General features: G+C 49.7%; 1 protein-coding gene and 1 long non-coding RNA gene across 3 annotated transcripts in view; one reads left to right on the top strand and one right to left on the bottom strand.

The window, feature by feature from the left end:
- Nucleotides 1-22776, top strand: part of LOC144174673 (HHIP-like protein 1) — a 65426-nt gene that overhangs the window by 22446 nt on the left and 20204 nt on the right. Inside the window, exons 2-4 of the mRNA XM_077703472.1 lie at nucleotides 5239-5384; nucleotides 12976-13148; nucleotides 21261-21407. Coding sequence (XP_077559598.1) covers nucleotides 5239-5384; nucleotides 12976-13148; nucleotides 21261-21407 — 466 coding nt within the window. The remainder of the gene's footprint in view (nucleotides 1-5238; nucleotides 5385-12975; nucleotides 13149-21260; nucleotides 21408-22776) is intronic.
- LOC144174674 (uncharacterized) overlaps nucleotides 15545-22776 on the bottom strand; it is a 52309-nt gene continuing 45077 nt past the window's right edge. For both annotated transcript variants that reach the window (XR_013323508.1, XR_013323509.1), the window contains exon 2: nucleotides 15545-15790. This is a non-coding gene — a long non-coding RNA (uncharacterized LOC144174674). The remainder of the gene's footprint in view (nucleotides 15791-22776) is intronic.

Genomic DNA, 22776 nt, shown 5'->3' with positions numbered 1-22776 from the left:
CGCCTCGTGTACCTCGCCTCTTGCGGCCCGCGCCCCGGCCGTCCGCCGGACTTCTCATCGTGGACACAAGGTCCACAGCATGACCCACTTCTCCGGTTGCTTCGGAAATCCAGAGTCTACTTGTATATATAGTTCTGTTAATTAAGCTGATTTGCGAACTTCCGCAATAAAAACGTCGGCCAATACAAGCTTCCCTTGAACACGAGTAACTCTGAATAATTGCTGCAACGACAAAAACGCGGTTGAGCTGCGCTCTGCAAAACTCGGATTCAATAAAAAAAAATTGCGCGCCCGCTCGTGTCTCTAACAGATTAAATTGAGATATAAAGCATTCGTTTGCACAATGGATTACCGGGGCTCTTTACTGGGGGAGCACCAGGACAACACTTCGCTCCTAATTTACGAGTAAGATGCTGAGGTAGCTTTCTTTCTACCAAATACGCGTTGACAGACCGTGGAAATATTTTCAGAAACAAGGGCATGTACAGACCATTAGCCCAGAGAGTTTTCTTTTTCTATGGTATCAGAGCGTGGAGGCCAGTCGGCTTCACTTTTAGTGACGTCGGAAGCGACCATGGGAAGGGGAGCTCACGGCAGCACCTCGCCATCATCAAGATCGCCCCATACACTTCCCCGGCCACGACGTGTATGTACCTAAATTGTCTGAGCCCCTGGTGAGATGCCAGCATAACGAGGGTCCGATGCGCCAAGACTGTGCGATTGTTCGGCCCAGAAAGGAAAATCGATTCCGTTCGCAGATACCCGCCAGTGGGTGATGCAAAGACGTACTGGCGGCGCAGTACGTTTCACGCTGCGACGCGCCCACATAACGAGCTTGGCGGTGCTCAGCCTTGTCTTCGTAGGCCTTTGTCAACCCGTCGTAATCCACCAGGTTGTACGGGTATTGGCGTCTGAGAGCGAAGGATATCTTATACTGAACAGGTCGGAGTTCCCTTAATTTCTTTGAACCATCGCGTAGGCTCGCACGAGAAGAGCAGACGGATTACAAGTTTCGTTGGCGCTGGTATTACGAACACGGCACGTTTTGCGAAAATGTGATCGGCGGTTCTCTAACGATCTTAAGAGTATATAGCTGAAAACGTTATCACATGCACAGGCAAGGTGGAGGGCCAGCAGATGTGGCAAAGAAGGAAACATGTTACATCCAAACAGTAACTTTAACCCTTATTATCATCGAACAACGTGATAACTTTTCAGAAGAAAATAACCGCCTTCGATAGTGATTTAATGAACAAAATTGTGGAGCAACCTAATTCTCGGTTCCCAAGCACGCCTCATTGGTTCATCCGTGTCACAAAGCGGGACCAAATGGATTTTGCTTGCTCCTCTCTTTCCTGTTGTGTCCCTTCGCCCTCTTCTATTTTACTCGCCTTTCCTGCCTTGTTCTCTTCTCCTTTTACCACTCCCCCTCATCTCTACCATTCCCTTCAGCGAAAGAATCGTCTCGCTGCTCGATTCTCCGCCCCCCCCCCCCCCCCCCGCCTTTTCACCTGGTATTATTTATTTAACCATTCGCACTCGTCGAGCACTGCCTCACCATTCTCCTGCCGACCTCACCTCCTCCCGCTACAATTTTCTCATCCTTTCCTCTCCCCTCCTCTCCACCTCTTCCTCTATACAACTCTTTCTTTTCTCCTCCTTCCGCTACACTACCCAACCGCTCCTCCTCATACCGCCTCACTACAATCGCACCCCGCCTCTTCCGAGTACTTCCCTCCCTGTCATCTTCCCGCGACACATTTTTGAAATGCTTGAACATTTCTATGCGGACTCAACGAGGAAACCTGTCTGTCTGTCTGTCTGTCTGTCTGTCTGTCTGTCTGTCTGTCTGTCTGTCTGTCTGTCTGTCTGTCTGTCTGTCTGTCTGTCTGTCTGTCTGTCTGTCTGTCTGTCTGTCTGTCTGTCTGTCTGTCTGTCTGTCTGTCTGTCTGTCTGTCTGTCTGTAACGCTCGATGTGCCCACTTTCGCCGCACACGAAAATGCTAAAAGGGAATTAAAAAGTTTATACAGGCCTTAGGGCCTTAATATTTTTGTACAAAACTGATTGTGTTGACGCCGATGAAACGGCTTCGTAGCGATTAATATGTGGAAAGCATTGAAGCGTAGTTTAAAGGGGCTTCGGAGTTTTATGGAAATATTAAAGGCGCTAGGGCCTTCGTGCTTCGATTTCTGACTCCATGTATTTCCCTTAATAATATCTTCTCAGCAACGCATTTGTGTATAATAGTAAAGCCGACTTTAAAGTGACTCGGTATTGTATCGCGCTTTTAGGTAAACATGGGGTCTTATGAGGTAATTAATAAAAGTCCCTAAATCCTTCCTGCATCGATATCAGACTTCTTGTGCCTAGCCTCAAAAGATCTTCCCAGCAAAGCATTAGTATATAATAAACAGAGAAGCCGCGTTAAAACGGGTTCGGTGTATAGCAGATTTATTCGACAATTCCCGCGTGGGAGACAGTGTGTGCAATTTTTCCATCCAAATCTACAGCTCCCATCTCTATTCCTCTTGCTCTGTATATCCCACTTTTACTAGTACTTTCCCGTCTCTATACTCATCCTCCCCTCACTTTGTTCTTTGTACAAGATGTACAAAGAACTTCGTGTTCTGTGGAACATCTTTTGTCCATGTAGTGTGTGCAAGGGGCAAATAAAATCAGTCAATCAATCAATCAATCAATCAATCAATCAATCAATCAATCAATCAATCAATCAATCAATCAATCAATCAATCAATCAATCAATCAATCAACTCCAGAAACAACCAAAGTCATTGTGCAGGCACACTGAAGAAAAACGAACCATGTTATGAATAATAATAAATTACAAAAAAGTAAAATTCACGGAATTTGCCTCTATAGCAAAATTAGGTATGTCATAAATTTTTAAAGATGCAGTAAAGGGACGAGTACCTGCGTGAGGGTGGCGGAAGAATGGAAGCCGCTTGACGATCTACTTTTGTAATATCAGCACACTTTTGTGCGCGCACAACACACACACGGACGTGCGCACATGCACACGCACGCGCATGGTCACACGCACACACACACGCGCGCGCACATACGCACGCACGGAAACACGCATGCACTCGCACACAGCAGTGTTGTAACATTGTGGATGGCTAATACTGCATGCACGTCTCAGTGTGCAACTGATGTTCTGCGCCAAACCTTGCAGCCGCCTGAAGACACTCCCAGCGCTGTTAAATCGGTCGACAACATTGGTATCGATTTTTCTATAGCGTTTACTATCCGACAGGGCACACATAAGAGAGTATGATGCGATGAGGAGGAAAGTTGGTTCAACGAACATGAAAATGTTCGCTTCGAGGATGAAGTCCAGGAAGGAACAACGATGAGGCCCGTGTATCCACGCAGTGCATGCCGATGCATCGTCTATGTGGAGGCCGGTCGCCGCATGATGTCGCATCCTCGTCAGACGCAAGGCGAGGCAGGGCCACGGCAAGTGGTAGATGTCAGCTACTGCATCACTGCGGTGGAAGACTGGGCAACCGTGGTTTGCAAAATAATCTCGAAAGTGAGGCCATTGGCCGGTCACGGTGGGAGTTAAGGCCACCCCCCCCCCCCCCCCCCCGAATCCTCCTAAGCGCAACCTCCTCGGCACGGGCAACACCTGAAGGGGGGGGGGGGGGGGGCGGCAGCACACGGTCGAATGAGAGCACGCGCCGGAGGTGTTCCTCTCTCGTCAGCAGGCGAGTGATATCATTCAGCTCTAACGGGGAAGCCGGAGGTGGAACACAGGCTGCTAGCCGGGCTGCTACGACTGCCTTGCAGTGGGCTGTCAATAGGTCACGCGGAACCCATTCAAACTGAATCTCGCGAGAAATTCGTGTCGCAAGTTGGTGAACATTCTGTGCCAGCATGGAACTACAACTAATTAGCCACAGTAAGCGCACTGCTTGAAGGGCATCCGTTCGAATTACGGTGTGTGCCCCGGGATGCAAAGTGATGCCGGTTATAGTCAGCAGAGCCTCTCTAATGGCTACAAGTTCCGCACAGAGCGATGCTGGAGGTTCTGGGACCTTAGCTTTTGCAGTGATTCAACAAGTATTCGTTTAACGTCAGCACTGCTTCAAGTTACGAATGGGGAGGTGATTTCCATTCATAGTTCGCTTCTTATGGAGCAGCGAGCGTTTGACAGGTTACGAGAAGACCGACGTAGATTGGCTCTGTACAGCATGTGTTGTGTATGTATAGATGTGCCAGAAAAAGCCGTGTGCTTTGGGAGGTCGGCCAATCCGTTAACACGCCGACAGACGGCCTGCTCCTGTCGATTGATTGGGCCGCTCAACCATCGCTCACGGCTGCTCGGACATGGGCAAGCGCCTCTCGTATAGATGTTTCCGCCCCGGCACGCCCTTGCAAGAGTCAACGTGCCGCACGGGGGCTACCCTCGAGCCTATTTAACGTCGGCATCTTCGCACCGTCCAAACGGCCAACAACTTCTTTTACTCTGTACTATGATGGACAAGCCGAGATTGGGAGCACTGTCGGGATCAGCTCCTCGGTCGTTTACTTGTTGCATTTGTACATGAGGTGCCTGGCAATAGTAGATTTGCAAAAAAATGACATGGCCTGTGAAGACTAGACCCTACAGCCGGTAATCTAAAACGCAACGGGGGCATTTGGACATCATTAGAAGACGCCTTCGCCCAGCAGCGAACAGATAATGCCTAAATGATGGTGATGTATTTCTATGCGGGCGCTGCAAAAGGAGCGAGTGCGGATTTGGGGACAAATTGGCTGGGTGATCTTCGTGGTATATACGTTTTATATCATTACTGAGTAACCGTTGGCGCCACTTGTCCCTATTTTATCCACCCGCTTCATTGTACAGAATTATACCAGTTTTTTTCTATGGGAACCAACGATCGGCACTCGCCAACCTCAGGCAGCGTGAACGCGTATCGGATAGCCTCCATATGCGCCCACAGAAGTGAATGCCTTTTCGAGGGAACTGCGTTTCGCGCGCGTTCTCTTGCGAATGTATCTTAACTCTGTATGCTTCACCGCAGTACCGGTGTGCGTGCAGTGGGGCATCCTTTACAGGGGTACCTATTCATACGAAGCATAGGTTTGCTGTTTCGTATGGCAGAAGGTGGTGATTTCAGCACGCACACGTTTGCTGTTTCGTATGGCAGAAGGTGGTGATTTCAGCACGCACACGCAGAAACAAACTAGCAACCTTCTTGGTGCAGGCGCTGTCCGAGTCCGAGGTGGTGCTTCTGGTCGTGGAGCAGCGCGACCGGCGCTACAATGGCGGCCAGCTGCTGTTCGGGCCCGACCGGTTCCTATACGTTACCACCGGAGACGACGGCAGCGACACCAGCCACCGATTCGACCTGTGAGCCGTGCATGCGTACACGGAGGATGCGTACACGAAGTAAAGCACAGCCGTCAGCTAAAGCTTGGCTGGGTCCAAAAAAATGGAAGATCGAACTGTTCTATTGAGTCGCTAAACTAAGGCAATTTCCCTTTCCCCTCTCCGGCCAATTGGTATGGAATGTCGAAGTGAACCTTTTTCAGCCGAATAATCTACCTAAGGCTCCAGTGGGCGCCAAAATGTAGTCGCTGCTGGTGTGGCTTGCGCAGACATTTCGCGTGGCAGAGAACGGCATGCACTGAACCGTAACGGCTAAGAAACGGACTCCGATTGTAATTTGCGCAGCTATGACAATCGGGAACATTACGTTGTTCTTCTTACGGCAGCCATCACTGCATTTGGTTATCGCGGCAATTCATTTTTTTCCCACGTCACTTCCGCTGACCAGATGAGGAAAAATTGTTCGGAAACTTCACTCAGCTTCCGTGCTTTTAAGGCGAAAGCCTTGCGATTATCAGGCTTCTTTACTGCTGCATTGCGCCTGTGTTTCTTTCTTAGCTTTCGTTTCTCCGTCTTGCGACGCGAATTCCTCGTCCGCCGAGCACACTTTCCATCAGAGCTCTCCTTCGCGTGCCCCTGTTATACTCACGCGGCGTCACATTCAATCCGCCTCTTTCATTGCGGTGTGCTGCCACCTAGCGTGCCTAGCGGAAGTTGAACAGGTTGATTCCTGTTCCCCCTCTGGCAGGGTTCTGAGTAAGCGCAGCCGTAACGCCCTTCGCTCCTGCTCTATTGACCCGGGTTCAAATCCCACACGAACCTAATATATTTTTTTATTTATTTTTCTATTACAACGGTGATCATTTTGTCTCCATTCGTGTGGGTGCCGACGACAGTCACTTTCCACGTTTGCTAAGATACTTAAGGCTTCCGCGTTTCCTTTTGTGAACGCGTGCTACGCAAAAGCCTCCTAATCAATTCCCACGCCTTCTGCCGGTGTTGTTCTACCCGTGCCAGGCGCTTCCCGTGTTGTATGCTCGTGATCGGCACGTGATCGGCAGCTTGCTGTCCCCGTGTTCACGGCGTGGCCTTGAATCTGCAGTCTCCGGCAATTTGCGTGGGTTTCTCCAGGGTGGGCAGAGATGAGCAGCATTGCTGCACTTCTCCTTGGGTTTTATATCTGAGGCGCGTTCGCCATGACCTGCGTGTAGCGGGATTCCTTCTTCCTCCACTTCCTCCCCTGCTCCGCCGAGCGCTCCTCCTCTCCACCTCCAGGTGCCCCCTCCGCCGGCGTTCGCTTCCCTCTCCCAAATCGGCGGCTTCTGACTTCATCTCGCAGATTTCGCAGACGAGTTACTTACACGTGCGGCAAAAACAATGTCAATTAGAAAATGGGCAACGTCTCGAACAACCCTGAAGATAGCAAGTTAAGCAATGAAAGGATTGCCGTCGTTACCCTTGTATCCGTTTGCAAAGCCACCTATAAGCCGCTTCCTCAGGTCGTAATGTTATGTTCGCAATAATTTATTGAGCTTCAAACGCAAAAAAAATAATAACAGCCCATTTGGAGCGGACCATGAGAGAGAGGGCGAGCGAGCGAGCGAGCGAGAGAGAGAGAGAGAGAGAGAGAGAGAGAGAGAGAGAGAGAGAGAGAGAGAGAGAGAGAGAGAGAGAGAGAGAGAGAGAGAGAGAGAGAGAGAGAGAGAGAGAGAGAGAGAGAGAGAGAGAGAGACTTTACGGTGTCTCACACTTTATTGGTGAGACACCGGGTTCAGGTTGGAGGGGTGGCCTCAGCCCAAATGGACGAAGCGACCTGTAGTGCCCGTTGCGTCAGGGTCCGTTGATCCACGAGGCAAGAGCTACCTAAGGCCTGCTCCCACTGGGTGGGGGTGAGAAATGGCTCCCAATTTCTTTGCCTTTTTTGCTAATACTGGAAACAGTATGCTGCGGTCGATGACTGAAAACAAGGCACTGATGCAAAGCAATAACGGGGAATGGCATTATTTAAAGTGTTTAAACCCGAGTAATAGTGCAAGCCGTCTAAAGCTACCTTGATATGTAGTATATCTAGGCAGCAGGACAAGCGAGACGGGTCGTGGTTAAAGGGATCCTGCAACACTTTTTTCAACTTTTTTTTCGAAATCTTAAATGCTTGCACAACGTAGTCAACCAACCTAGTACTTAGATTAGGGGGTCGCAAAGTACAACAGCCAAAAATTACTGCTCTATGCCCATAAGATAACTTGTAAACTCACTAGAAAGGTTTTTCTGTCTTTCCCGGTTTTGATATCCTTCGACGGCTCGAATTACGTCACTAAGGCCATGTAGCGGCTCCTGGCCGGTTTTTTTTTTTTTTTTTTTTTTTGAGATGCAGCAATGGACGCTTTTCAATAGCAGCTTTAAAAAAATGCCACAAAAACACAGCAGAAATGGAAGGCGTATCAGGTGCGACGAGCAAATCACGCAGTGCCGCCCCGTGCTGGCGATAACTGTAGCTTTCGCAATGGTTCAAGACGCGAAGGAAAGAGTAAAAGCGCTAATGGAAACTGTTGCAGGGTTCCTATAAAGGCGATACAATGAATTTACTTATCGGTGGCTAAGGCGTTGCGCTGCTGAGCACGATGTCGCGGGTTCGATTCCCGGCCGCGGCGGCCGCTTTTCTGATGGAGGCGAAAAGCAAAAACGCCCGTGTGTACGAGATTTCGGCGCACGTTAAAGATCCCCAGGTGGTCAAAATTAATCCGGAGCCCTCCACTACGGCGCGTCTCATCGCCTGCGTTGCGTCGGCGCGTTAAACCCTACAATCAATCGAATTTACTTATCGCCCCTGACAGCCCGAAACCTGGCCAAAGCGACGTATTTAATTACGACGGTGATGATGATGATGATGATGATGATGATGACGATGATGATGATGATGATGATGTTTATTGAAGGTCACATGCATAATCAAAGGTAGGAAATGATCAGTGGTTGGAAAAAACAGATCTTATATAACCGCAGGGAACGGCGGTATATAAATCAGTTGGCAATCATTTTCAATGTCAAGTTAAAGAAAAGATAGGAAGAAAAAAGTAGGAAACGAGACACAGTGCTTCTTCTTCGTCAGTAATGAATGCGGTTGGCGCAACGCGCCACTGTCCGCTTCTTTTGCTTCTCGTGCCACAGAAGCCACATCCGCGAACGCTGCAACGCACGTCCTCCGCAAGCCTACCCAGCGGGTCCGCCCAGCGATGGCGGCACCTCAGCGTTGGCGAGGCCAGCCCCCTCCGGGGCTCCCGGCGAACGCCTCGCTGCTTCCAGCCACCTCTACACGCACCGTTCAGGCCTCCTCGCTGATGGTACCACCGTCCCCCGTCATGGTTGCTGGGAAGCGTCCCAGCGTGCACTTCGGCTCGCCCGTAGTGTTCTCGTCCGGCGCCGGGGTCACCCCCAGCGAGCAGGCAAAGAAGCAGCAGCAGAGGATCCGCCGGTCGGTCAACAGGCCTGCCGAACTGCCCATGCTCCGACTGCCCAAGTTTCTGGAGCCGTGGAACCCCTTGCGCATCATCGGACTGCTGCGAACGCGCTTCAGCGGAGCGAGGCGCCGCGTGCCGCCGCTGCGAGAGCTTCTCGAGGAGATGCGGAACAAGGAGCGGGCTCGCGACAACCTGGTCACCAGGGAGTACGAACGGCAGGTGACCGTGATCGTGGTGGTGGTACTGCTGACCCTGTTCTACGTGGCGGTCACCAGCGCCTACCTGTACTACGAGCTCAGGGAGCGCACGCCCGCTACGCCCGGCGACCAGACGGTTCCGCGGGACCTTCTGCGAAGCACCGTGAATGGACCCGCCAGCCGCGTTCGCTTCTTCTAGAGAACGCGCCTTTCACGACTGAGTCGTCCGTAGAGCCCAGCTGTTTATGCACTGCGCGCGTTCTCGCCTTTCATTCCGTCGTTCTATGTTGCAGAAACAATATTTATTTTCTTCATATTTTAATATATATATTCTAGCTTTTGATGCGATGAGAATAGTGCTTAAAAATAAATTGCCTTTACGTTTGTGTGATTCCACGAGCATTATTCTTTATGGTGCTTATCTCAGCATGTGACGTGGTTGAAGGGGATTCCATGAATTTGCCCATGACAGTCAACGCCACAGCCCCGGGCCCCTGTAAAATCCTATTGCTTCTATATATATAAAGGTCTGCTTCATCCCGAGTAGTCGGAGTGGCGCTGGCTGCCAACCCCAAGCGAAGGAAACAATTACCTCAACATAAATACCCGAAAAAGTGGAGGAGAGCAGATCCCCGCCGGTAGCGCAGTGGCCATCGCACCAGACGCGTATTCTGGAGGTCGTGGGTTAGGATCCCACCCAGCGGACATCTTCTTCTCCACTTTCTTCCTTTCTTTAAAAAAAATAAAAATAAATGCTTCTATTTCAAGGATAATAAATGACTTACCACGTTTTCGAATCAATGGGAAATGAGGGGCTCGTTGAATTAAGACAAATAAGGGTTGGCAGTCAAGAATATCAAGGAAAGAAAAGGGGAGAATGTGGGAGGTCATTTATTACCGTTGAAACAGATGAATTTTGAAAGACACACATCCGAACCCACGACCTCCAGAATGCGCGTCTGGTGCGATGGCCACTGCGCTACCGGCGGGGCTGTCCCCCCTCCACTTTCTGGTCATCCCCTCCACGCTGGTCATCATTCCACTCTTTGAAGGATGACCAGCGAAGCTTGCGCAGTGCAACGAGTGCGCGAAACAAGTCATGGATGAAACTGGTGATTGAGCTGAATGAAACTCAAAAGGAGTAGTTTTACTCTAAGGGGACAAACTTGGGGCTGTCCGTTTCCGTTCCGCATCGTACGCACCTTACTATCTGTACACGCGCTCGCACGCACACACGCGCACGCACGCACGCACGCACGCACGCACACACACACACACGCACACATACACACACGCAAACGCACACGCGCGCTCGCGCACACGCACGCACGCACGCGCACGCAACACGGAGGACAGCACTCAGGTCTGTCAGCGGTGAGCGCGTAAGACCTGGCTGCGCGTGCACGCCCCCTTCCCCCCAGTGCACGAATAAAAATGGCAGGGGGAAAACAGACGCCGCGCGTGGCGAGCAGTATATCCTCCTCAAGAAGAGCGAACAGCCGCCTGGCAGAATGGGTTTGCTGCAGGGAGACACTATCTCTCTAAAACTGTTTGCAGCCTGCCTAGAGGAGGCATTTCGAAAGGTAGTAAATGAAAAGAAATTGAGCCACTTGAAGTGTTTGTGCAAAAGGCATTTTCTTGTTCAGTGAGTCTTGAGAACACCTCCAAACAACGCTTCAGTAACTGTACTCAGAAATCCCCGTCGTAGGATAACTATAAAAAAAAACGCAAATAGTGTTAAACGAACCTCCTCTACAACGTAATTAAATACTTGTAGAGCTGGACCGAATATTACGAGAACACCTAAGCATTCCTTATGATGTAGTGATCGCGGAAGCACTCTCGACGAAGTTGTCCGCTCATCAGTATATGTTTTCATGTTGCGTCTTTTTCTTCTCTCTGTAACTCCGACACTGCTCATACCAACATTTGTATCGCAAAGCAAAAAGGACCTTAACAGGCACGTACTTTACTACTCTTTACGGGCTTTTTTAACGGCGTTGTGTAAAGGTAAAGGCTAAGGCGAGCCGTTGCGTGCGCTTGGCGGTAAACTGGTCACGACAGAGCGATTACTCCCGTTGTAAAAAGCTATATAACAGCGGCAAATGTTATTTCTTAGGAATGTGAGGTTGGCGTACCCAAAAATGCACTGGATAACGCAAGGTCCGTGTCCATAGACTACTGCATGATAACCGTTGGTGTGGAGTAAATGGCGTGTTTCAAGTTTCCAATCAAACGAATACTGACTGACTTCCTCGTGGAAGCACGGATTTAAAACGCACTCCTCGATGTAACTTTGGACCAGGGGTAGCTTCGCGTATGTAGGCGGGAAAACCGGGTCTTTCGGGTGTGCCTAAGGGAACAGCAGTGGTGCCGCTGTCTTTTACGCACTCCAAGAATGAATAATAAAGAAACTCCAGTCGGCGACGGGTGCGCGCGGCCTTTTCGTATAGCGTGCGACTTAACGTGAGCAAGCAAGCTGAAGTTTGCAGATTATCGGCGTGCATCATTTATCGCGTGGCAGCAGCTCCCAGTAACAGCTCCTTGTTGGCTCAGTCTGCTCCTCTGTCGCGCATTCAGCATTCTGGAATGGCACTTTGGTTTTAATCCAGTTTTTCTATCCGCTGAGATTCGCCTGTCCTGAATAATTGCCTTTTTCAATTGATACATGTCTGTGACCATTGCAGAGAGATGAGAAAGCATGTGATTCTGGCTTCCAAAAAGGTTCCTCCAAATCTCATTTTTTTATGAAGCACAGGTTTTGGTCTGTTTGTCTGCCTGTCTGTATGCACGCACGCATGTATGTATGTATGTATGTATGTATGTATGTATGTATGTATGTATGTATGTATGTATGTATGTATGTATGTATGTATGTATGTATGTATGTATGTATGTATGTATGTATGTATGTATGTGTGTATGTATGTATGTATGTATGTGTATGTATGTAGGTCTGCCATGGCCTGGTTGCTTTTTTTGCCTCTCGGTATATCTGCGGAATTGTCTACGTCTAAAATCACCGCTGCTTGTCCATCCGTCACTCCGTGCATCAACCTTGTGAAGGGAAAGGCAGAGTCGTGCATCAACCCCCGAAATTTCGGCGTCAATGTATGCATGTTGTGAAGAAATTGGTAGGCAGGTGATATGCACATGAGTGTTCCAGGATCGCCATCCGTAGGTCCTGGGTTGGAGCTTAACGGCTAATTGAGGCACGGGAGGTGCACAACCAGCACGAATGTTTAAAAATGAACTGAAAATTAACAGAAATGCGAACACCGGCACATTCTTAACCTTTTTGAAGCAACGAACAGGACGTGCATCTGACCTTTTGTATTTCCTGTTTTAAAAGAAGTATGGATGCCGCAATGCATTTTTAACCGAACCAAAACCAGGATAAATGTACTCCTCTACGCACGACGGCAGCCTCCCTTGTCTGTAGTTTCACTTCTTCTCGGCAGACGACGCCACTTATCCAGTTTTGCGGCAGCATCAAGGAGGGCGCCAGCCCTGCCAGCATTGAGATCTTTCCTTTCTTATATGCGTGCCCGTATTAAAAAGATGCCTCTTTCGGTTGTTTCGGTCTCACGCGTTCGGCCTCTGAGAGAGAGAGAAAAAAACGTGAGCGCCGGGTGTAGCGCGGGCAGAAGTTGAGGCGTTGTCGTCGGTTAACAGCGTTGCCATCGAAGCTAGCTTGCAAATTCACTAGAAAATCTGCCTTACGTTTTCAAGAACTAATAATGAATAGCAGACCTACATTCCAGTTTCCATAGGCCTACATTCCATTTTCGGATTCAGTGGTTGTGGCGTATTGACGTGAGCTCCTTATCCTTCTCCTATTTCTTTGTAACTAATCTATGTCCGATACTGACGAACTTTCATTCTTGTTTTATGGAACATCTAGGCTTCGTCATTCACAGAGCTGCGCCATGCATCTGTTTGAATTACCCGCCACAGGAGCTCCCTCTTGGGCAAGGTTCTTCGGCTGGACGTGAGGGGGCGCCAGCGGTACGCCGTTCCGGACGACAACCCGTTCGTCGGCGTGGGACCACCCGTCCGACCCGAAGTGTTCGCCTATGGTTTCCGGAATCCGTGGAGGTGCACGGTGTTCTCGTTCGACCAGACAACTGGTGCGTGTAACTAACGACATTCGCGAGTTCAGCTGACGTTTTTAGTGCCGTGCTACTTTGAAAGCACTTCTGGGGGTTGTTATTCCTCGCGTATATCCAGGCTGCAATAAACACGTTTGCTCGTAAAAATACTAGAGATACCGATAATTTACCTGACCGAATATACATATCTTAACTAACCCTGTTAACGGTAAAATAACCTGTTCACGAAGCGGCCGCCTGGAGGCCCTGTTGGTTTCTGTCGCAGAGTTCGTGCTCCGACGTCAGGCTTGAACAATTAGCTCGAAAGGGGTGCGTTTGGAAAGAGAAGCGTTTTTCCTTCCGGCAAGAACCCGACTATAGCAAAGTATTCAACCAAGAATTAGATGGCTTATTGCGCAAATGTTACCCCTAACACGATCCGCTGAATGCAAACAACGATGCATGCAGATGGTCGCTGTTAATAATTCCAAGGCGGACTAAGTTGGAGGAGGGCAAGTCCAAGGGCGCTCGTGTACTTTGCTCTACGCTTTATCCTTTTCTCTAAAGGCAAGTTGCTTGTAGCAGTTCGCTCACCGGCGCCTAGAGCGGTTTCTACATCCCTCGATTTTTTTTTTTTTTTTTTTTGCTAGGCACTCTCAGGAAGCCTCATTTAGTTCCTCCTGACAAGCTGCTTTCACTGCGAATTTGTGTGCAATGCTAAGAAACCATCGGTCACTGGGAGTGCACGGAAGATCATTCCGCTGCAACTGAATAGTATAACCAGAGTACTCTAGCTGGTGTAACGAAGATAAAGATTACGCAGGAACTCGGCCTTATCACAGGTGGCGACGCCGCGCTACACCATGACAGGAAAGATGAAAAGAACACGGGCGATCCCATTACGCCACCAGACGAGATTTCGTCAAAATGTAGATCTCTTTTACGGATGAATGTCGACAGCCGCATTTTGAGCTCCGTGAGAGCCGTCACAATGCTAGTGTCCGTGAGGTTACTTACGCGGCAATGGCACCATCTGTCAGTCCGTTCGTCAGTCAGTAGACTTTATTGATAGGAAAAGAGGGAGGAACACAGCCTGTTTCGGTGACGTCACGAATAACGATTCAACCTGGAGTGACGTCATAACATCCGGTTACGTTACATCCGATTATTGCGATTCCAGTGGTGCCTTTTTCTTTAGGCCAGTGACTTTGTATAGCGGCCTTGATATAACCTTGATGTGGCCTCCTGGGGAATTCTGGAGGCCTGGTCGCGTGGCGGTCAGGGATACGCGTAGAGGTCTCACCAAAATTTTCATCGGCAGACGTTGCTGCGTTTGTTTTCAAGTTCGCTTTAAATAAAATTGGCATTGCCGCCGTTCGTTTCTCGTTTTTTGCGGTCAGTTGAGGAAACGGCGCACTCAGTTTAAAAACCACATTTTTCGACGGAGATTTCGCGTTATCGGGGATTATCGGGGAGGAGGAGGAGGAGGGGGTGGGGGGTAACCCACATTGGGAGCGTCTGGTAATAAAGAGGACGGAAAACCATACAAACTAATAAATTATAAATAAAAATTGAAAACAATACATTAAGCAAGCGCAGCATTTACTTTGCTACAAATTCGACATTAAACCATTACATTAAACCATGCTACATTAAACCATTGAGATAATATCATTAAACGTAGAATTGTGGGCTACTTGGTGATACGACTTCGACATGGTAAAAAGCGCACTAGACGGGGACAGAAGACAAGATAGTGGATGAACGCTCGTCCCGTGTCACTGTCTTATCTTCTGTCCCCGTCTAGCGCGCTTTTTACCATGTCGAAGTGCTACAGTAGCCCAAGCCCCAGACACAAAATAGTCATCATCCACAATGCTTTGAACTGTGTCTTTTTACTGTGACTTAAACCCTACTACAAGTATATATTATAATGTGGGTGAAAGCCAACATCGTGATTTCATTAGTTTCCCAGATGGTTGCAGCGACTATGAGGGGTACAACGACGCCACTCACACTTTGGCGAAATTTGGTGTCTAGGTCAAAAGAGAAATGTTATGGGGACTGGGGAAATATAGTAAAATGTGGTAAGGAGCCCAAAGGAAGTGGTGGAGGCTGTATGTCTCGAGGAAGGTCCGTATAGGGCGGGGATCAGACGCCACTCACAACTTGACTTCGGTGGGCTTGGACGTAACCAACTGGGTAAGACTCGGCGGGCTAATAATTTGTGCGTTTTCAAAGGCTTCTTGTCGATATTCGGCCACACTATGTGATTAGTGTCATCTTTGACCGATCAACATGCGCTCTCGATGTTATCTAGGGTACCGTACCTGGGCTGTGGCAACCCCGCCGACCCGGTCCGAATCCTGTGGATTAGCGCGCTATTTTCTACCGTTCTATGCCCACGTAAATTCCACACGGAGCACCTATCAACATATTCGTCATCACCAATGCGCTTTATTTCGCCTTAATCAAGCTCACGAAATCGGTGCCCATTCACGTGGCTAAGGCTAAGAGGAGGGGTAAAAGCTTATTCAGGCGAATATTAAACTAAAATCATCTTAGTTGCTTGTGCCCGGCTTTGGGAGGGTTCCGTAGTCCGAAAGCCTCTGGTCTGTGGCGGCCAGGTGGTGGCCCCCGCTGTCGGTTGTTTCCAAGCTGGTCAGCGTGCTGGGCCATGGCTGTGGGTGTAGGAAGGGGGGAGAAAGCCGGATCACCCGGTAAGGAGAACGCCGGGTTATTTGAGAATCTACCCGCCGCGGTGGCTCAGTGGCTAAGGTGTTGCCCTGCTGAGCACGAGGTCGCGGGTTCGATTCCCGGCCGCGGCGGTCGCTTTTCTGATGGAGGCGAAGAGCCAAAACGCCCGTGTGTACGAGATTTCGGCGCACGTTAAAGATCCCCGGGTTGTCAAAATTAATCCGGAGCCCTCCACTACGGCGCGCCTCATCGCCTGCGTTGCGTCGGCGCGTTAAACCCTACAATCAAACAAATCAATTTGGGAATCCAGAACAGCGCCGACTCACTCGAGAAGCAAAACAGCAGCAGCAGCAGCAACATAACGAGCACTTGTGCGCAAAAAGATGCGTGTTTTACTGCAGAGTTCCGCATCTGGCTGAGACTCCTTCAATAACGAACCATTACACACGTTTTAAGCTTCCCTCGGGACACAGAAGGCGAGGCCATTTTTTTCTTTCTCATTTTAGTGCGAGAGCACTAGTTAACTGTGCTGCTCGAACATCCGGCTTTCATGGCACTGGAATGTGGCAGTCAGCTCAAAGGATCACTGTTATGCTTCTGGAAGGTCCCCTGGGGAGACGTTTTGTCCCGTGTGTTTCCCGTCCAGGCACGCGCACATCACCTGTGGTCGCCCGTTTACGGGAACGAGGGTTGGGGGACGCACGCACGAGCGAGTTTTGCACGCTCAGCGACGTTCTAGCGCGTGAGCACCGATGAAGTGCGGCCTGTCACGAGGCGGAACGTCACATGAGCATGCTAACTCCGGTTCCCGCTATATTACCCTTGCAGTGTCATAGACGGCGTGCGGAAATTCAGCGTGATGGAATATGATCTTGTGTCTTTCAGTGCTGCTGTTTTTGTTTGTTTTGTATGAGCATGCGCGGGCTCTGTTTAAAATTATCTGCAAACTGGAAGTGCCAAAATTATTCTGTCCTTTTTTTTCCTAGTGTACACGATAACGCTATAGATTGTTGGATATACCGCTTCTTGTTCTTGTGTGTGGCATGCGCTGTTGAAATAAGGGCATAATTTTCGCCTCTGTACCTTTTCCTTTCTTTTTTTTCTTTGTACCCGCTGTTCGGTGGAAGTCTAGCCACTGCTTTGTTTTCTCGTTACTTGGGAAGTGTTTACGTTGATTCTATTTGACTGCCAAGACTTTTTTTTTTTAGTTTACGAGTTAACTGTGCACTGAGTTGTAATCTAGTCAACATCGCCCATACGAACTTGATGTTCTCCACTAATGTTCCTATCGAAGTATTTTTGTGCTTGTAAAGTTTCTTTCTTTGTTTTTATTTCCCCTCACCTCTACAATGGATTTTTGCCCTGAGGGTACAATAAATAATAAATAAATAAATAAATAAATAAATCATTGCGAGTAGCACAGTACGTCCCCGTTCAATGTCATTTTTGCTTGGCGATGCGGGTCTGTGCTGAGTAATAGTAACCGAAAGAAGAAAAATGCACGACACCTCATACTCCCTCATCTGTGCCTTGTGGCAAAATAAGCGCTATAAAAATACACAAAAAAATTGGCCACGTATCTGCTCCTTCCGTTGCAAAAGACGACAAAAGACGATAGTTTATGTCGACATTTGCCAAGTAAATGCCTGCCTTCGCTTTCCCACTCACCTCTCATTCTGTTCCTCTTCCGTCGCGCTCCTCACAAGGAAAACACGCTAAAGGTTTGCTCAAGTCAATTTAAATTTACCGCGTTCCGCTGCTGCAGGCCGGGTGCCTCGATGCCAGCGCTGCCGTACGGCATACACGCGCGTGAATCGAGGCGCCGTACTTCAACGTTTATAGAACCACGTTGCCCTTCTCCACGTGCATTCCAACAGGGCGTGGAACCTATCTGGTGGAACCTTTCGTAACTGTTGCAGCTGGGTTTCTTAAAATGCCGCCAGCAGCTATAGGGGCGCGGGCGACAGCAGGCGACGGAGTGAATTTCTTTTTTCTGCAGTGGATGTAGTATTTCATTTCGCAAAAATTAAGCATCTATGAATTTTTTATAAAGAAGCACTGTAAATATCACTTATGTATTAATTTTCTGTCTTATATTTGCGTAATGTCTTGTTCTCGTTCAACGATGGTAACAAGTATGGACATTGACACCGGACTTAGACGTTTAAATTTGGCTGGGAGTATACAAGACTATTGCGCAGATTTTGTTTCACTTTGGCCGGGTGGCTGAATCTAGTCACAGATAGATAGACAGAACAAAATTTATGGGTTAAGTAGCCCTAGAAAGACTATCGTTGTTAAAAATGACGGTTACGACGACAATGATGATGATATATGTGCGTTCTGGATTTATTGGCTGTAGGGGTTTAACGTGCCGACGCCACACAGGCGATGAGGCGCGCCTAGCGGCGGGCTCCGGATTAATTTTGACCGCCCGGGGATCTTTGACGTGCGCCGAAATCTCGAACACACGGGCGATGAGGCGCGCTGTAGCGGAGGGCTCCGGATTAATTTTGACCGCCCGGGGATCTTTGACGTGCGTTTTCGCTTTTCGCCTCCACCAGAAAAAAGTCCGCTGCGGCCGGGAATCGAACCCGCGTTCTGGGTCTCACCAGCGCAACGCTACAGTTACTGAGCCAGCACGGCTGGTTGTGCGTTCCACAGTCACACACTCATCCTTTCGCAATCACTACATCACGTGGAGTGGTCAGGTGTGCTCGTAACTTTTTCTTTCAAGAAATGGGTGTGAAGACATGGCATGGCGGGGGAGTTATGATATGTTGGTAATATTTCATTACCAGGGAGTCCAACCGAAACCGAACCGAACCGGTATTTTTTGCCGGAACGGAACCCAAACCCGAACACTTTTTTTTCATCCCGGTGTACCTGAACCGGAACTGAACCGAAAAACTAACTAACGGTTATCGGTTCTCGACAAAACGGGTCGACCATTCGTTGTCGATAACGGGTGGTCAGTGTCATTCGGGGCTTTTGCTCTTCTTTCCCTCCCCATCAACTTCGTATCACTTTTTCCAAGCTTCGGATGAAACAAAAGACTCTGAATGCTCTCTTCGCGGTCACACCGTGGTGGAACGACTGCGCATCACTATTGCAATGTTATGGTGCTGTTGGTCGAGCATGCAGGGTGCAAGGCCGGGTAAAAGGAAAAGTCACACTCCGCACTCCGGAGGAGACATGAACTACAGACTTTGCCTTTCCTCGCTGAGACCGTGCAGGGGCAGCCAGGGAGCGAGATTGATGCACTGCGCACCAAGTGCAACCACAGTTCAAACCATAAATGCGCCTATCTGTAGCACCTCAAAAATTTTGGCTGGTTGGTATACATAATCGTAAGAATGAAAACAGCTCGACGGACGGGACACATGAAGGAAGAGGCGCACACTTGCGCTGACTATAGAAACCGATTTTTTTTTTTTTTTTTTACTGGTTTGGGGCATCAGCTCTGTACAAGCGAGGCGAACCCCACGCAAAAAGAAAGAGGGAAGCAGAAGGGGAAGGAGGGCAGAAAAAAATAAGTTTCTAAAACATTAGTAATTCAACTCTCAATGGTTGAACCGGTTCGCAAACGGGTTCGACGCATGATTTAGGCGAACCAGAACTGAACCATAACGAAATGAATTCATCCGAGCCCGAACCTTGACTGAACCGGCTGTTTATCAGACCTTATTGTTTTCGTTTTTCGCTCCAAGTATTTCATGTATAGGAGACAAATCGTACGTAGACAGGATAATTCAGCGTTCTGAGTTAACATAAATGACACCTTAAAGGCGCGAACTTAAGCCCCAACTCTATCCGGTGTTAGTGACCTAAAAAAAGGAATAGTATATAGACACAGAGGTAACGATCGGTTAAAATGCACGCGTCTGCACAGTCAAGCCTTGAGGGAGTGTTGACGGCCTTTTTAGATGCAACGCATCTCTTTAATGTTGAATTCCAATGGCAGATCCGGAGCGGTCACCGTGCTCCACCGCGGAGCGCGCCGACTCTGCGAAGAGCGGGCACTCCGAAGCTGCCTTTGGAACGCAGCCGCTCCCGCCGGAGCAAAGTGCCGAACCGTGACCGGAACAGGAAATCCCCAGAATCCTCTGCGTCGCGCAGACTGCGGGTGATCCAACGTTACGTTGCGGGTGATCATGGCTGAAGCGAAACCTGCGGCTCGTTCCTCGACTCACCCGATCAACTACGACGATCGCTGAGCTGAATTTGTAGATTCCGCGCGTAGTTCGCAAGAAATGGATAAAGCAGGCAATCGTGAAGCGTTTTCTTCCTTCGGAAACAGTCCGCGCCTGCCAGCTCGGAACACTCAGCTGCTCGAACCGGCGCTGACCACGGTAGCAACCGCTTGTCGCTGCTCTTCCGAATCAATCACACCGCTAAAAAGGAGTTCCACATGCGAGAAAGTAGATGTTAGTGTGATGAAAAACTGTGCTAGGGATTGTTGTCAGGGCTTATTTTAAAAGCGGCGATCAGATATCTGCCGCGATGCTAAGCCTACTCTGACCGGACGTGGACGTCCGGCGATCCGACCGATCGCCGCGGCGTTGGCGGCGTGCCTCTCGCTGCGCGCCTGGACGGCCTGGAGGAGGCAGAGGAGGCGAGCACTGGCCGGAAGCGCAGACGGCGGCGACGTTGGCGACGTCACGCGGCAAAAGTAAGCGCCCTAGTGAGTTCCGGCCGACTCCGCCGATTTCGGCGGAGCAAGTTTTCTTGCTCCGCGGAGTGATCTCGGCTGCGACGGCGCTCCCGATCTACCATTGGAACAGGATTTGGTTGCTCCCGATCTGCCATTGGAACGCGTCCGCTCCACACAGAGCAGAAAAGTTGCTCCGAAAGTGCTCCGGATCTGCCATTGGAATTCAACATAACTCGCCTTGTCCCGCGTCGTTGTCGCGGCGTAGTCCGCATCCCTCCCCCATTCTCCCTGCCGCGGCAGCTGCGCGCTCCGCCGCTCTCACCGCAGCGCCATCTGTACGTCAGCGCGGTCAGCGCGCAGCTTGCGCTCGGCTGCGCTCGCTCCCGTCGCCGTGCCAGCTGTGCGTTAGCGCGCAGCCTGCGCTCGGTTAAAAATTTACACCATCTTCCCGCGAGGAGAACCATGGGGTAGATGCGACGCATCGGGGGTGAACATGCTGCGTAAGTAGGATACACAACAACAGCAATCCACACGCTGTCATCGCTAACATAACGGAAACGCAACGGCAACCCCCGATGCGTCGGGCCCATGGTTCCCCTCGCGGGAAGATGGTGTAAATTTTGAACTGTAAACCTACCCACATGGTCGGACCTTCTTACGAAACCGTAGTCCATGTGAGTGAGTGAGTGAGTGAGTGAGTGAGTGAGTGAGTGAGTGAGTGAGTGAGTGAGTGAGTGAGTGAGTGAGTGAGTGAGTGAGCGGAGTCTAGTTAACCAAAATATTCCTGGTCGTCTGCGCAGGCAACGTAAGCCTGCTGTGCGGCGACACGGGCGTGTCACCGCACGGTCCCGAAGAAGAGGTCTACCTCGTGGAAGCAGGCAAGCGGTACGGCTGGTCGGACACAAACCGAGCACCCTGCGTCGGGGCCTGCAAGGCCTTCCGAAAAGGTCTGCTGGAACGCCTAATCATTGGCATATTCCTGCCCATTTTCTTGTATTTCCAGTAAGGTTGATGAATTAGGACCAATTGGTTAGCATGGAAAATCGCAGGTTTGAAAAGGAAAGGCTATTACCCGGGAAAACCATCTTAGCCTTCTAAAATCCTGAACGCCATATGCAGTGCTGGTAACGTCGGTGGTGAATGTCGTACATATGAGCTTGCCTCGTGGTAAAAAGATTCTTCGAAACGTGCATTCAAAAACTTTACCCGCACAACTCTCTCCGGTAAGCGAAGCCAGAAACAGCGCAGTTGATGCAAAATTATTATTACCCTTTCGTTCGTTAGGCTTTTACTGATCTGTGTTATCTGTATTTACTTAAAGCTGCCCTCAGAAATTTATTCACGTAGACGAAGATCAGCACGGAATCATAGCAATCTGATGTGGCGATACAAGCGTGGCGACAGCTCTCGCTCCGCTATTGGCAACCAATTCAAACTCTTGGGGACCCGTCGCGTTCTCCGTTGCGTAGCTTGCCTTTCTCTATCGCGTTCAGCCCTGGCTCCCAGAAAGTGGCTTTGCTGTGTATCCTTTGAGTGTTGGCAATTGTTTCGGAGATTACTGCGTTCCGTATCGGGTTTATTTTAGCCTACTTTGAGCAGTGCGAGTCCTTTAGAGAACGGTTGCAAGCTCCCGGCACGCCCCGGCACACCGTTGAGTGGGCCCTCTTGTGAGAAAAACATAAGCCCTCGTGCTTACGGATGCCACGTAAAACTCACGCGTGGCAGCGGGATTGTGGCACACGTTACAGAACTGAAGATGGTAAAGTTATTCTGCAGCATTCTAGCGCTTCGCGCCTCCAATACTTAAGATAGAGCCGCATCGCAGCACCCACACATGCACATACGGGCACAAATGATTAATGCGTAACCACTCTTTGCCAAATACCCTAGAGCAGGGGTCGGCAACCTGCGGCCGCCAGCACGTCGTCAGAACCCCCGCCCCTTCCCCTGTCACTTTCCACCTGAAGGCCGACACGCCAGTTTAGACCTCAAGTGGGGAATTAGACGCGAGAGAAGAACAGAAAATTGATCGCTTCCAGTTGGCATTGTTCCCCATATTCACACTTAGCCAATTATTGTCAATGATTGTCAAATATGATTGCCAATTCACTGAATATGTTCTCTTTGCCTGCATATCCCCCCCCCCTACCACCACCACCCGATTTGCCGTCACGCCCACCACCGTGTAGACTTCATGCAACGTTGCCACCCCTGCCCTAGAGCACCAGCCGTGCAACCCCTTTGCATATGCGCAAAAATGCACAACCAGCAAAGTTCACCCGATTGATCCTAATAGTAATGTAAATGTACACCGTT

This window comes from Haemaphysalis longicornis, unplaced genomic scaffold (genome assembly GCF_048455015.1).
Source record: "Haemaphysalis longicornis isolate Haplotype H1 unplaced genomic scaffold, Haemaphysalis longicornis Haplotype H1 scaffold_3, whole genome shotgun sequence".
Classification (NCBI taxonomy): domain Eukaryota; kingdom Metazoa; phylum Arthropoda; class Arachnida; order Ixodida; family Ixodidae; genus Haemaphysalis; species Haemaphysalis longicornis.
This window is presented reverse-complemented; position numbering and strand designations above follow the sequence as displayed.